Source organism: Ricinus communis, chromosome 5 (genome assembly GCF_019578655.1).
Source record: "Ricinus communis isolate WT05 ecotype wild-type chromosome 5, ASM1957865v1, whole genome shotgun sequence".
Lineage (NCBI taxonomy): Eukaryota > Viridiplantae > Streptophyta > Magnoliopsida > Malpighiales > Euphorbiaceae > Ricinus > Ricinus communis.
This window is the reverse complement of record NC_063260.1, coordinates 13,666,690-13,681,323: the sequence shown is the minus strand read 5'-3', so window position 1 is coordinate 13,681,323 and position 14,634 is coordinate 13,666,690. Positions and strand designations below refer to the sequence as shown.

Below are 14,634 nucleotides of genomic sequence, written 5' to 3'. Positions count from 1 at the left end.
AAAATTTATCAAATAAGCTTTAACCTGTAAAACCAGCTAGAGACACTTTATTGAATATTTTTAGCTTCAAACACTTAATTAAAAAAATATAGTTTAGATATTAAAATAGAAAAAATATAACAGTTAAGACATTAGATTTATAATTTTTTTTATGTTTCCGTATTATTTTTAAATTTTTTTAACATTGTTTGATATTATTTTAATTTTAATTTTATATTTAATGAAATTGATATTTTCTTTTAGACGTGACAGTTTATAAAAATTTAAATAAATTAATATATTAAATTAGAAAAATTTCAAATTTACTTTTTAATTTTAAATATGCTCTTAATAAATAGTAATTAATAATTTGAATAAAACTGATACATGACCGCCAATTTGTTTAAAGGCACTATATTGAACTTACTATCATATTGATGAAAAAGAGAAGAAAATAGTTACCATGAAAAAACTAAGATTTATAAAAGAATATAAATTAAAACCAATAATAAGCGATTATAAATGGATATTACTGAATTAATAATTCACTAATTCAATAGCGGATTGAAAGTTTTAGACAGATTAGAGTATTACTGCACTAAAAGATGCAAAAATACACTTCTCTCAAAAAATATACGATTCCACAACTATCAAAAAAAATAAAATTCTTCAATTTCTTCTAACATGGCCCGCGCGCTAATTTCCAATTGGTAATTGGCGCTCGCTCCCTCATTCTTTCAAAATTTCACTCCTTTCGAAGTTTCAAAATTTGGCGTTGTACGCTTCTTATGGAATCTGCATCCATGGGTTTGGCCGACAACGAGGGAGAGGAATGGGAGCTAAGGCATGAAGATGGATTCACTTACAATATCCTGAAGCGCCAGCGCTTATTTGACCCAGCTGAAGCAGTTCAACCTCCTGTCACTGATCCTAAGGCAGAAGAGAGGCACCGAAAACAACGCAAGAAAAAGATTCTTTTAAAGCTAAAAGCTCAGTATCAAAGGGAAATTGACCAGTGGGAACTTCTGTCAAACAGCTTGCGTTCAGTGCAAGACAGAGCTTATCAACAACAACAACAACAGTCGCGAGATGTCGACCAGACGCCGTCCTCTTCGTCGTTGTCTTTAGAACCGACTTCGACGGGAGTTGAGGGAAACGAGAATGCTTCTGGGTCCTTAATCCATGAGCTTCTTTTACTGGTAAATCTAGGGTTTTCTTTTGGGGTTAATTTCTAAGGGTTATAAAATGTGAAAAGTAATAAACTTTATAGGCCTTGTTTGGAATAAGTTACTCATTGAATTCTTTCAAAATCATGTCAAATTTGGCATAATTTCATTTCTTTTAGAAAGCCTTATCTTCTCTAACTTGAAAGAATTGAATTCTAGCAAATATTAGTTTTCCAAACTAGAGAATTGACTAAATAAAATTCAAGAGACCGTTAAGAAATGCGTTGGTTCTTTCCCCAGAAACTTGCCTTGTAGAAAAAGAAAACATTATACTTTGCTTTTGATTGAACTAATAGTTTTGACTGTATTGGGTTCTCGAAAATGCAGGCAGAGGCGCAAGAAGCTGTAATACATGATGTATCATATTTATGTGATGTAGCAGAATCAATGTGCAATGCTGAAAAAGAATGGCTGGCACAATCATATATTGATCTACCTGTATGGTCTTCGCCTCGGAAGCTTATGCAATCACTTTGTGATGAATAGGTTGGTTTGGTGTAGTTAATTATTTTACATTAGCTCTAGAAGGAAATATGTAAAGTTGTTGTCCTGCAATTGTGTAATAATTCTTTTAACTGCATTCTTGTGTGGATGCATGCTTTCAGAAGACTTTGCTATAATCTGTTCCTCTCTAGATTTTCTTTTTTCTTTCGAAATGATAGTCCCATAGTCCTCCCTTTTGTGCAGTTGTCTGATGGAAGTGTAATTAGGGCTGACCATGGTACGAATTAGGGCTGCAAAAAACTAAGCTATGTGTGAATGTCCCAACATCATTAGAATTGAGTAGTTTATGCTTATTGAGTTATATTGTTTAAGCTCCTTTATAGGCTTCCTTATTGGAAAGAAATCGTGGAGCTGAAGTAACTCATTCAGAATGCCTTTTAACGGATTACGTGGTACAATCTAACAAAGTGGTGGGTATGATAGAACTGTTTGGAGTTCTTGACAATTTTGAAGAAAATGGTTATTGAATGAACTTTTGGTCTCCAAAAAGGCTGAACCAAGGATCTATAAATCTAGAGTATATTCAAAGACCATATGGAGGTCCACCGACTAGTTCTGAGAAGACAAGATACCATCACTGACTAAAAGCTAATGAATATGTAGCTAGCTTGATAAACACGAGGTTAGTTTTTGGCAGTTATGGTAATTTCCCTCCCTACGTTATTGGGCGAGTATTAGTTCAATCTGACTTGCTCGATAAGTGTTAGATTACCATAACAGCTGCCAAGGTTTAACTGCATTATTACCCATTAATAACTGGTAAAGAAGGGTGAAAATTTGTCCTAAAGCAAGATAATTCTGTTTTTGAACTTCGAAAGAGCTTAAACTTCTCTGGAAACATTAGCTAAGAGAATCTAGTTTCCCTTGAGCTTGAACCGATTAAAACTATAATACAAGTTATTCAAAACTGACCTGCTGCAATGCATGAGCTAGACCTTCAAGCATAATTGCTTTTATGAACTTGAAAGTCTATCCCAGACCTAAATCACCTGTTTTATCAGACAAAGTAGCTCTTCGCCAGACCTTTAAGCATTGCTGCCCCTTCTATTTTATTCAATAGAGAACGGTTTATTTGTATAAATCTTTGTTCTAAAAATAAAATAGAACTCCAAAAAATATTGTCAGAAATTTTTTGTTGCAGGACAACAAATTCAAATGCCAGTAAGAACTACTGTATTACAAGATATAAAGAAATGAAGCATTGACTGACTGTTGAAGGGTTCCATCCAACTCTGGGAGAAGGGTGTTTACTCTCTAGTTCAGGGAGCAATAGATTCTTCTGTGTAGTACAAGGGAAAGAAATTCAAGATGCTTGGAACCTTCCGTCTAAAAACTTTTCTATTATGATAATGTCTTGAGATCATCTTCGTGAAGACAAGAGGGAACAACTTGCACAGGCTGAATGGTAAAACCAGCTAGCTGACATGCATCCTCCAAAAGCTTTATTTGTGAAGGCCCACCAGGACAGTATACAACAACAGCTCCTCCACTGCCTGTAAATTTTGAGGCAGCTCCTACCCGTCGGGCCACCTCCACCATCTCTATGTTTAAAGCTCCAATGACATCATCACCAAACATGCTCCTATAAAAGTTTTGATACATCTATCAGGGCAGCAACCAACAATGTAACATGATGAAACATCTTGCATAAGCATAGGCGCCCTTTGTTACAAAAGAACGCAGCTCCAAAAGCATTTACTTTCTGGCCTCTAATCTGAATGAAGCCACACAATTTCAGCAGACTTTTTTTTATAAACAACCTTGTTTCCCTCTTTCTTTCTTTTTTTTTTATTCAAAAGAAAATAATTGAAAGATACGTATGACCAGCCTCAGAAACTAATGCTTCGATTATATCAGCAAAGAGGAATAAGCCCATTCTTCATGTGTAGAAAATTGAAAATCAGATTCAAAGTTTGATCATAAATAGCCATTCAAAGAGCAAGACATGTTTAAGTGAAGGATACTCATAACAGCTTTTTGTTCCCAAAATCAAATGTAGAAATGAATTACCTTCGAAGGTCAAAATTACGATTCATCAGATCTGCAAGTTTGGCATAATTCTTTTCAAGAATTGCAGTTCTTCCTTCTAATGCTACATCTGCAACTTCTGCCATCAACGATATAATAAATTTGTCACCGTTAAGCCACCTTTGCCGAACTGTACTATGTACCTGCATTTACAAATGCAGTTCAGGGCTACAATCATAACAAAGATTATTAAAAAACAAAAACTTCGTATATCCGCTAGAGCCAGCATTTTGGACATCCTAGAATATGCCAGATTGCCATATGCACTAAACAATTCAGATGAATTGGCTTTCAAACAAGAGGAATAGGAGAAAATAAAAATCTCAACTGACACTGCACATGTTGGTGGGCTATAGAATAAAAAATACCACAAAGAAAAAACACCTCTCTTTCTCTTGCAGGTGAGTGCAAACTTACAGAAAGAGGATTAACTTCATAATTGGAGTTTACAGACAATTTAGGAACTTAAATAACTTGGAATGAATATGAGAAAATATGGTTTTAGGACAATGAATTAAATAATCAGGATCCTAAAAGTCAACAAGTACATGTAATTGAAACTTCAAGAAAGAAGGTAGAATGGTACCAATTGTTCTCCACTCAATATTAAGCTAGCATGAAAGATATGCAGCTGTTTTTTCCAATATATGCACAAAATTAACGCCTTATACAATTGACGCCCACAGATGTGGGATGCCTTGCGCAATAGATGCACAATATTTACAGGTCATACCAATTCAAACAAATAAGAGAATCATATAAATTTGAAGATATTATGAGACGCTAACCTTTCCAGAATCACTTGGATTCTCAGCATAGATAAGATGGAGAGGTGGAAGAAGTTCAATATCCATAGGCGTATAGATCCCATGCCCCAACCTATCCATATTTTCCTTTGAGAAATCCTGCAGAATATTCTACAATGAATACTGATAACTCCACATATTTAAACCCATTCAACCCACACCTCAGCATTAACAACATCACGTACCATGTAAACAAGACCTCCATAGACCTGAGCAACTCGATCTTGAAGGCCAGCAACAATCCCAAGTTCTTGCTCCGCACTAAGCACAAGTTTAGGCCTGATGTCAACTTTAATCAAATGCCTGACTTTGTAGAAATCAAGGAGACAATTCAAGGCCGCAGTTACAATAGCACTAGAACCTGAAAGCCCTGTCTGAAATGTCAAAATTACAACTTGAGCCATAGTTTCCATGTAAAGATAAAATATTTTTATCAAATTACAACTTTCAGCAACATTTTCCCTCTAAAGATAAAATTTCAGTACTCCAAATTACAGTTGCAAAATTATACCTGGCGAGGAATATTGGTATCATAATTAAGAGTGAAATTTCTTGAATGAAGATGGATTTCATTCTCCTCGCAATACAAAAAGAAAACTTTACAAATAGCCATAAGCAATCTTACACCCCCATAATATCCTTCACTTTGCAACCGATTCACCTACAATAATCGATTCAATCCGCCATGACCAAAAACCAATAAAGAAAACTAAGTGAATAAGCAAAACAAGAAATAAGAAAAACTAATTCAATAAACATAAAAACAGACCAGGTGATCGATTGAAGAGAATCGAACAAGATCGTGTTTCGGATGGGGCTGGATGATGAGATCATCAGAGGGTTGTAATCGAACGGAGGCCCAGAAGTTGGCGAGACTGAAAGAGATTGTACGGCCATAATAAACATCGCTAGGATTGCCTAAAAGGCCAACACGGGCGTATGCTTTGTGTTCTATGGCTGTTGATTTCTCTTCCATTTTATTGACACTTTTTTTTCTTTTGCCCCCTTTTTTGAAGTTAGAAAGAGTTTTGTGTGAGAGTACATATAGATATAGATATATATATAGTTTGACTGATGACTGGACAAAGACGATGCGATGAGAGGAGTGGCGATGGTGATTGGGTTGGGAGGTAAATCTGGGGGACAAGTGTATATAATTTTGGTAGTTTGCTGCTGCTGCTGTTGTTATCTGATAAGGGTCCGGTCGTGTCAGCATTAAATCATTGTTCACTTACTTTATGGTAAGTTAAGCGCATGATGTACCACCAGCCACCATCAGGTTTAGATTGCTGGGACCATTTTTTTCTTTAATGTTGTCGTATCCTTATCTGTTTTATTCTAGTATATAAAAGGTCATTCTTGTTCTTATTTTCCTTTTTAACTGAATAATATAATTGTTTTTGTATAGGTGTTGTCATATATATAGATATATAGTTTTCAGAACGAAAGAATTATTCTTATTCTTGTGTAATTAATGGCGTGAGAGTTATTAGTAAGAAATAAAGAAAGATGACTTTCTTCTCCAATTTATTATAATTATAATAATCCTTACATCATAGAATAAAAAGAAAACAAAAAACAATATGCATATCAATCAGAAAGAAAGAGAAAAAAAAGAGTATCGGAAACGTCCTTATATGCATATTATTCAGCGTATCGAATGGATTCCGGATTTCAGATTCCACCGACCAAACTCATTTTTAAGGAGCAAAAATAGTTTAACACCAGGCAAACAGCGATTTCTCAATTGTAATAAGCTTTTTTTTTTTTTTTTTCAGAAAAAGAAAATAATGAATCTGCCTACCTTTTTCCTCGCAACATAACTCCAAGTAACGGTAACAGGGTAAGCTGGTCCAAAATGAAACAAATATTTAAATCCAATTGCATAAGCTCCGTTTTGATTCGCCAATCCAAGTATAACAGTGACCTATACAATTCACCCACAAAATGTACAAAGCAGGAGTCCACATAAGAAGAAAATGCAAAGATTTTAAACATTACGACAAGGTACCATCAGTCTTCCTCCTCTTCCTCTTCAATATCATCAGGCAGCCCCGACTCATCTCCAATACCTTCGAGCAGTGCATCCACATCCTCCCCTAGCTCCAACAACTTTGCACTCAGCTTTTCCACCTTACTCTGTTCTTGCCCTAGGCATACTAGCAAGTCATTCAATTCTGCTTCACTTTCTTTCTGGGCTTCTTCCCTTGCTTCTGCCTTTACTGCCTTGATATCTGGAACAGCTGAGCTTCCACCATTCTTCAAAGCTTTAACCTCCTTTTCTAGATGGAAGTTGGCTTCTTCAAGGCTATTGTACGCATCAGACAAGCTCTTCAGATCAGATTCCATCTTCCCTGCTAAATTCTGGTACGTAGATGCCTCCGTTTCAATTTTGGACTTCTCTGCCTTGAGCATCTCTATCCTTTGGTTAGCTTCCTGAAGATCTCTCCGGAGTGTCTCTGCCTGGACTCTTTCCAAGCCCCCGCTTGCCCTTTGATCAGATTGGGAAGAGGCACTTCCACCTATCTTAGCCAGGTCCTCGGCCAGAGTTGCATTTCGACCAAGAAGATTCTAAGCAGAAAGTAAAAACGATCAAATCAATATATTACCTTACGCTGGTCTAAAACTTTCTACAGAAGTCATAATAGCTAGCCACTTTACAGAGAAACACTACCCCGATAAATAACTGATATCTAAGATGTCCATCATTCTCTAACATAATGGTATACTATGATTATGATGCCAGTTCCAGTAAGACACTTTTCAATTTGCCTCACTGCACAGTAAAATATAAGAATGATAACAGAGGATCATAAAACAACGGAGGAAGAAAATAACATTCTTGAAGAACAAGTTCTGACCTATGTTAGAGGATGATCAATCCTATAAACCAACAGGAGGAAGCCAGACCACAAGTGGTTTTTGTGGCTGCATTTTTCAGATTAAATCACTCTCCTTATGTGAATCAGCTATAACATTAACCCAGTTGGTAATTTCCTTCCATTTTGGTTACTTTGCAGGCTTTACTCACTGATGCTTAGTTTATCATGCAAATATAGCATTTTGTTATCAGGGAGATGAGTAGATTCGTCATGACTGTCTTCATCCAAAAGGATTCATATAGTGCGATTATTTCCATCAATTAACATTAAGAAATTCTAAGCGCCCATGGCAATCCCCTTCAATAAGCATGCTAATAAAAAATGGCTTGGTCCAGCTTTATATTTATATAAAACTGGTGAATTAAGCGAGGTATACTCTCATGCCTAAAAAGTTGTATTGGGAAATGATTCTTAGGGAACACATACACAACTTGTAGAGAAAAAGGCACCTGTATCTCAGAGCACTGCTTCTCCACAAATAACTTCAGGCGCATGATATAGTCTTTGTCACTTTCTCCATTCTTCTGCTCCAACTCGGCAGGCACAACTGCAACTTCGCTTTTTGGACGACTGTAGACATCTACAATAGTTTCTCTGATATCTGTCTCCAACTGCTTGACAAAATTGACAAAATAGTTATCAAAAGTTGAAGAGAGAATAGGATGATCCTCATTCTTCTGATCAGAGGGATCTTGCTCATCAACATCTTCAATCTCCGTCATGCTAGCAGCAGCAGATCTTGTCAATGGTTTATGAGGTTCTGCTGGCTTCACAGAGGAGAAAAGGAAGCTCTTCATCATTTCATCAAACTTAAGAAAGAAAGATGTGAGCCCAACTTTCTGACTTATGGCATCAACGACTGCAAAAGCATCCTTTCCACTTTCACTGGACTTATTGTAAATAACACACTCTCCCAAGAGAACTGCTGCCAACCCCCTTATACATACAGTTGCAGATGGATTTGAAACCAACTCAAGCAGATATGTTAAGTGGGGACGTGAATCTAGGAAGCATTGAACTGCACTGGGGCATTCAGCCAGCCAAGTGACCATCAATTTCAAAATAATTGGTTGAACAAACAAATTTCTTTTTGTATTTGACTTCCCATCTTTGTTTTTCATGCTGGAGGCAAGAGCTAAGTATTTCACCATGCGGTGCATTAGCAGCTCTGGGACTCCTAAGGATGGTGTTGGTGACTCGAGTTCAATTCGTAGGACCTGCAAACATTCTCCTAGAATTAGATAAGCTTGAACAGGATGGTATAAGCTAATTCAAATTTGGCACAGGATTGTGTGCATCTTACTATAATGCATATTTCTCAATAATTTTACATCAGTCATCCCATGTTTATCTACAAACGGAAGAGAAAAGAAATGAATTTGCGTACCCTTTCCTTGCACTGCATATTGTCCTTGAGTATATGAGACAGCACACTAGCAGCTCTGCAACAGGTCTGCATTCAAGATTTCAGCCAGATTTTTCACATGCAGAAACACAAAATAGATCTCAGGTTCTATTCAATGCAAATCAATTTTACAACTCACATTATCTTCTTATGAGATAATCCAACTATTTCACATATTATTAATTATTTAGAATGTTGTTACAGTATTACTAATATATTACCTCAAGATCTCCATCACTTTCACCCAATGTCAGACCATGTAACAGCATGCTGCCACAGAAAGGTTTTTCATAAGTTTAAAATCCATAAATCACATATCATAAATGCAGATGTAATCAGGTTCAAATAGAACAATGAATAGAAATATAATCAGAAAACGAAATTCAAACAAACTTACCTGCCAAAGGACATATTCACATCCCCTTCAACAGGAGCATGAGTCATGGAATGCGGTTGAGGAATTAATGTGGACGCTAACATTGTTTGACCATCAGAATTCCTCTAAACAAATAGGAAGAATGTCCAAATTAATGGTTAATCAACACAGTAAACTACATAACATAAGTGATGCTGGCCTATTACAAAGTATACATATAAAGAGACTAAATGACTTGACACGTTCAATTTAAATAAATACAACAGAACAAGTTGTGATGAGTTCAATGAGAAAACACATGAATTAACCTCACAAAAAATCTTGAAAACATTGTCAGCTGCCGTGAACTCCTGGATACTGGATGTATGCAAAATGATTCGAAGAATAGAATTCAAAGCAGGTTCTACTTGAGGCTCCTCACCAAGAAATTTGGTTGCTAGAGCATCACGATTCTTGGGATGCCCGGCAATCAAATCCCCAATACACCGCAACGCCTGCCAAACAATGGTCTATATGAACAAAACTTGACAAATGATCACAGAATATTACTTTAAATGAGAGAAAATACAATACATGATGCATATAAAATAACACTTCATCAAGCATAAGCCTGACCCAGTAACTGGTGAACTGAGATGGCCTATTCCCAAATGATGCAGGTCATCTAAAACGTAATTTCAGTTAAAATACTGCTCAAGTCTTCTATATGCCACTACTGAAGTTACTGCCTTCTACAATGGAAAGGAAAACAATTAAGAAGATTCAAGAAAGATGTCTTACTCCGCAACGTACAGCAACAGGAGCCCATTGGCTTTCAACACCCAACATCAGAAGATAATCCAACATCTTTTTCTACAAAGATAATACAACATGAATTTAGGATCAAAATTTGCTTAATATACCTACATTGCCAGGTGCTACCCAAAGCAGATAGTGATATTGACTAACCTGAACTAACACTGTTTGATTAGTCCGCTTGTTTGCATCTTTTCCATGCTCAGCCTCTGAACCTCCTAAAATTAACAAATTGATGGTTTCTAATGCACTGAGTACATTAATTGTCTACTGGCATAGTGTTTGTTACAGAAACCAGAAAATCATCAGTAAGGCTTATGTGATGGCATGCTCAAAGTTGTTAGATCCATCAAAATGTCAAACTATTGACACAAAGCAAAACTATAACATTTTGAGTATCTAACCTTCTGTTGAGTAAAACTGTAAGCACTCCCTCGTAGCTTCAGAATTGAAATCAAGGCATCAAAACCCATCGTCTCCCTTAGTAGTATCTAAACCACTTCCAGTTCATATTAGTATGAGAACAAGAGATTGTTGACATAAACAACATTATCATAAGCTACAAACCTGATTAGATGCATTGTTACGCAGAAGATTGTTCAATAATTGAAGACAGTCCTGGGCAGTTAAAAAAAGATGGTGTTAGAAATAAATTAAAATATTTCTCTACCACATGCAAGGATAAATAAGAATTTACAGCAGAACAATTCAGCCATCATAATAAAACATCCAAACATGATTTTGGTAAGTTATTCTAAGAATTTTCCCCTAATGCATCTCTTCATGGGTCATGTAGAAAGAATACACAATTTGTATTCAAATTCTGTACCCAATTAAAAAAAAAAAAAAAAAACTAAATGCTTTAGCTTGAGGTCATTTCCGAAGGCACAGCTTCCGAGATTTGTAAAAATTGAATACAAATTGTGTATTCAGGTGGTACATGTTAATGACAAGTGTGCCGACCAATTCACTCCAGGTTCCAAAAATTGACTATAATTGCTATGAAGTAAGCTGCCTTGTTGATCAATAAATCAATCCAGATAATGTGACAAAAACTTGAACCCCCGCAGACTCGAATTACAGATCATAAGTATGCATATCATTATGTTTTTCTTAAATGGTGTCCATATGACCTGCAAGGTACATATAAATTATTAAGAATCCTACTCACAGGAATGAGGGACCTAGAAGCAAACAAGCTAAACAAGTTCACACATCCACATCATAAAATTGAGGTAAAGCAAATTACCTGCACCACAACACCACCTTCTGAACCTCCTTCCTCTCTAATAATGCTAAAAATTTTCTCAAATGCACCTTCAAAGACCACTATTTTTTGAATCTCCTAAAATTATCAACAAAATCAATCAGTAAAAAGAGTTATGCATACAGGTTCAGCAATGGGGAAAATGCAAAAGAAATATAGAAATGAAGATGCAGGAGATGGTGATCAGAAAGAGATCAACTCGCCTCAGCTTCTCTAGTTAGATAAGTAAGAAGCAATAAGGCTTCATTTCGTATAACCTACAAAGCAGACCATGAAGATTTTATCATAATAGAAAAACAATGTGTAACAACAACGGGTTAATGACACTAAGCAAATCTGACGTCCCCCTTTAAGATTTCATAGAACAAAAATACACTATATCCATATACTCAAAATGTACAAGGCATAGAACTATGAAGATTTAGATGAGAAAGCTCAAGACAATAACTACAATTTTTTTACTAAAATAATTGTCATTCAACAAAAGCTTCTTGTACCTCTCGATCCATAAGCATATCCATGAGTCGAGTTATACCACGAGGAATGGTCAGAATGGCTTCCTGCAACCTGAAGAGAAACTCAGAAAAAACTATTCCAGCAAAACCTCGAATTCCATAAAATCTAGGGAAAGGAAAAAAATTGCTAGAAATTAATACCTATTTGGAGAGTTTGTGAGGAGGGCAGTCAAAATTTGAAGCGTATAATATCGTACATAGAAGTCCTCTTCTGACTGCCAAAGTCACAATGATATATATCGAAACATTCTCTAGTTAGATGCATTAAAATCCAAAAGTAAATAAAAAGAATTTCACATATGTGCAGGAACACTAACCAACAACCCTAGAAGAAGGGAAATATTTTCTGCCTCTCGGGAAAGCAAATCAGTATTCATTAAAGCTGGCTGGACCTCATTCTTTGGCCCTTTTGCATGATCTATAGGTGTCAAGGCACTAACCAGAGTTTCTAAGGCACCTCTAATCTGCAACATGTATACTCCTTTTTCAGCACATAATAAAGTGTCATGAGCATGTCACTAATGGGAAAAATCTATAAATTGCACTAAACAAAACGAAGTAACAACCAAATGTGCAGACTGCAACTAAACCTTCGCATAGGAAACGTAAAGAGAAATAGAGACCTTTAGGAATTGCAAGACTGGCAAACAAACCATTGTACAATTGAATGTTTCAACAAGATCATCTTTTCTGTTTTTTCTCCATACCAAGAGAGTTTTATACAAGCATTCCTAAGCAAGAGTCCAAACTTAAAATGGAAAGGCAAAGAAAATAATTGAAAAGTAAAAAAGGAAGAGTAGATTACAAACCATTTCAACGTCGTCTTTTTCCTCCTTTAAGACACCCATAAGTATAGGAAATCCTGCAAGGGAAGTCAATGGCCCAAGCAATATAATGACAGCAACAATTCAAAAGTAAGCTTGATAAAAAAGGATAAAGAGATACACACCCATTGCCCCAAATGCCATCTGGGCAGCATGACTTTCTGCAACAATAGACTGAAGCTCGGCCATGGCAGTCCTCCTGTCCTCTGCAAGGACTCCATTGCTTATTCGGTCCAGCAGCCGCTCAGCATAGCTATTGATGCAAGCCATAATGAGGGTTAGTTCTATTAGTAAGACAAAATGAATGAGTAAATGCATAAAGTAACTAAGCAAAACAAAAAGAAAAATGAGGAATGCAAATAATGAAGAAAATGAGGACAACAAGTAAGGAAACACAAGCTTTAATAATTGATGAAAAGCTTCAAAAGTAACATGAAGCAGTAAAAGGCCTTCTATATATAAGGAAAAAAAACTTCTCAGATGAATAATACATATATATATATATATATATAACATAGTGACCAGAAAACATTTTATAGTTGAGGACAGATAACTGCAAGTAAGAGATTGGCCTGCACCGCCAGCTACATAAACGATCTAAGGGATAAAACAGGTTAATCAACTACCCAGTTTCCTAAAATCCAATACTTGATTGACTACTGCATGAATGCATGAGAGAGATAATACAATCAACAACACTCTTGCTGAACTCTAATGGAATTCAAATTTTCAGTAAGGTTTTCCAAATCCATATAACTTAAATATAGAAAAGAAGTTTCTGATCAAAACACTTCCAACTAAAAGCATAAAAAGAAAATGCAAAATTCTAAGGAAATTCATCGCTCAGAGCCTTGAAATTTTTAATTGGAGGCAATATCATTTCGTGCAAGTATGTTTACAAGGTAAGGCCGTTGGTCACACTCTCAACCCTAATTACCATAAGTTGAAGCATAAATATCAGCAACACGCATAGCTATCAGGGAGAGCCAGTGTTCAACAGTATCTGTTTAACCTCAGAACAAATAGTAAAGTAAAGTAAAGCAGTTTACCTGTCTTCACTAGAAGCAGAACTCTCATTGCCAAAAACGAGCCCAACCACACCCTTCACCACCAACAAGAAAATAAATACTTATTAGTCACTCAAAAATCATATATTGAAAACTTTCAAAAAAAAAAAAAAAAAGCTCCAAACTAATTCAAGATCACTATAACGCACATTACAACTATCATTATTACTATTATTATTGTAACCTAAATTGATCAATCAAAACGAGGTGATCGCACCTTGTAACGAGAAGCCAAATCCATCTCAAGCAAAATAGCTCAAGTATAACCTAGAACCCAAGCAAATACAATTAAGCAGACAATTAAAGTTGAACTAAAAATCTTTATATTACAGAGTAAAATAATTTAGGATCGATAACGATTATATAAATCAAATTGAAAAGAAATAAGGCTAATAATTATACCTCACGTCCAGCAAGAGGGAGAGAAATAATGTGTCGATTTTGACCGAAACGACAAATAGATAGTTACAGCTTTCTAATTTGAACCTAAAATGAATGCGTTCAAGGGTTTGGGCCTTAAGCCCAAAATCTCATTTGTTTGCCCTTATCTCAGTCTGCTAAAAGTTTTGGAAGATAGATTTTGTAGATGAAATCTTAACAGTGAGGTCCCTTTGAAAAATTTCCACTTATTTTTTATTCTTTTTATTAAAAGTAAGTCCTTTTGTTTTTTGTCAAAACAAAATTAAGCTGGCATTTAATTAAGATTAACAACCAAGCAGAGTTTAGTTACTGAAACTGGGGCTGAATAGTATCTACACTTTGGGGTTTGGTCTAATTTAATTTTTATTACATTAGAATCTTCTTAAATTTTTATAAAACTATTATTCCTTGTAAAGTCTATTAGTAAATAAAACTACAATTAAAATTTAATTATTGAATTTATTATTAGATTCTAAAGTCGTTCAAAATTAATTTGGTAAGAAAAGGAATTTTAAATGAGTTCAATATTTAAAAATAAAT

At 35.4% G+C, this 14,634-nt stretch overlaps 3 protein-coding genes across 4 annotated transcripts; 1 reads left to right on the top strand and 2 right to left on the bottom strand.

Annotated features, from left to right (window-relative positions):
* The first annotated feature begins 569 nt into the window (after positions 1 to 569).
* On the top strand, positions 570 to 1,891 carry LOC8279097. Its single transcript, XM_002521441.4, has 2 exons — positions 570 to 1,178; positions 1,533 to 1,891. Exons 1-2 carry the CDS (start codon positions 768 to 770, stop codon positions 1,689 to 1,691), a joined length of 570 nt encoding a protein of 189 aa, XP_002521487.2. The 5' UTR covers positions 570 to 767; the 3' UTR covers positions 1,692 to 1,891.
* A 934-nt stretch (positions 1,892 to 2,825) lies between these two features.
* Positions 2,826 to 5,728, bottom strand: LOC8279096 (glucuronokinase 1). Its single transcript, XM_002521440.4, has 6 exons — positions 5,313 to 5,728; positions 5,055 to 5,204; positions 4,729 to 4,917; positions 4,526 to 4,642; positions 3,720 to 3,880; positions 2,826 to 3,291 (listed from the first exon to the last, which is right to left on the bottom strand). The coding sequence occupies exons 1-6, from the start codon at positions 5,517 to 5,519 to the stop codon at positions 3,051 to 3,053; spliced, it is 1,065 nt and encodes a 354-aa protein (XP_002521486.2). The 5' UTR covers positions 5,520 to 5,728; the 3' UTR covers positions 2,826 to 3,050.
* Positions 5,729 to 6,402: 674 nt separating this feature from the next.
* Positions 6,403 to 14,220, bottom strand: LOC8279095 (golgin candidate 6). Of its 2 annotated transcripts, XM_015720721.2 has the most exons (20): positions 14,077 to 14,220; positions 13,892 to 13,941; positions 13,657 to 13,709; positions 12,733 to 12,860; positions 12,593 to 12,645; positions 12,101 to 12,247; positions 11,925 to 11,998; positions 11,766 to 11,835; positions 11,472 to 11,525; positions 11,251 to 11,346; positions 10,569 to 10,619; positions 10,406 to 10,492; positions 10,155 to 10,268; positions 9,987 to 10,058; positions 9,515 to 9,700; positions 9,228 to 9,331; positions 9,052 to 9,100; positions 8,813 to 8,878; positions 7,875 to 8,642; positions 6,403 to 7,114 (listed from the first exon to the last, which is right to left on the bottom strand). In XM_015720721.2, the coding sequence occupies exons 2-20, from the start codon at positions 13,913 to 13,915 to the stop codon at positions 6,557 to 6,559; spliced, it is 2,754 nt and encodes a 917-aa protein (XP_015576207.2). In that variant the 5' UTR covers positions 13,916 to 13,941; positions 14,077 to 14,220; the 3' UTR covers positions 6,403 to 6,556. The 2 variants fall into 2 exon arrangements, with proteins under 2 accessions (XP_015576207.2, XP_048229605.1); XM_048373648.1 differs by lacking the exons at positions 12,101 to 12,247; positions 12,593 to 12,645; positions 12,733 to 12,860; ... (1 more) ...; positions 13,892 to 13,941; positions 14,077 to 14,220 and having other exon boundaries at positions 11,766 to 11,828; positions 11,925 to 11,983.
* Positions 14,221 to 14,634: the final 414 nt, after the last annotated feature.

What these genes read in the sequence shown, in the direction of transcription:
- LOC8279097 (XM_002521441.4), top strand. Translation starts at nt 768, where the DNA reads ATGGAATCTGCATCCATGGGTTTGGCCGACAACGAGGGAGAGGAATGG. An exon ending in TCCATGAGCTTCTTTTACTG is followed by an intron (nt 1,179 to 1,532) that starts GTAAATCTAGGG and finishes TCGAAAATGCAG; the next exon opens with GCAGAGGCGCAAGAAGCTGT.
- LOC8279096 (XM_002521440.4), bottom strand. Translation starts at nt 5,519, where the DNA reads ATGGAAGAGAAATCAACAGCCATAGAACACAAAGCATACGCCCGTGTT. An exon ending in ATACCAATATTCCTCGCCAG is followed by an intron (nt 4,918 to 5,054) that starts GTATAATTTTGC and finishes TTGACATTTCAG; the next exon opens with ACAGGGCTTTCAGGTTCTAG. An exon ending in ATGGAGGTCTTGTTTACATG is followed by an intron (nt 4,643 to 4,728) that starts GTACGTGATGTT and finishes AATATTCTGCAG; the next exon opens with GATTTCTCAAAGGAAAATAT.
- LOC8279095 (XM_015720721.2), bottom strand. Translation starts at nt 13,915, where the DNA reads ATGGATTTGGCTTCTCGTTACAAG. An exon ending in CCCTTCTTCTAGGGTTGTTG is followed by an intron (nt 11,999 to 12,100) that starts GTTAGTGTTCCT and finishes TGACTTTGGCAG; the next exon opens with TCAGAAGAGGACTTCTATGT. An exon ending in ATCAAACAGTGTTAGTTCAG is followed by an intron (nt 10,059 to 10,154) that starts GTTAGTCAATAT and finishes TTATCTTTGTAG; the next exon opens with AAAAAGATGTTGGATTATCT.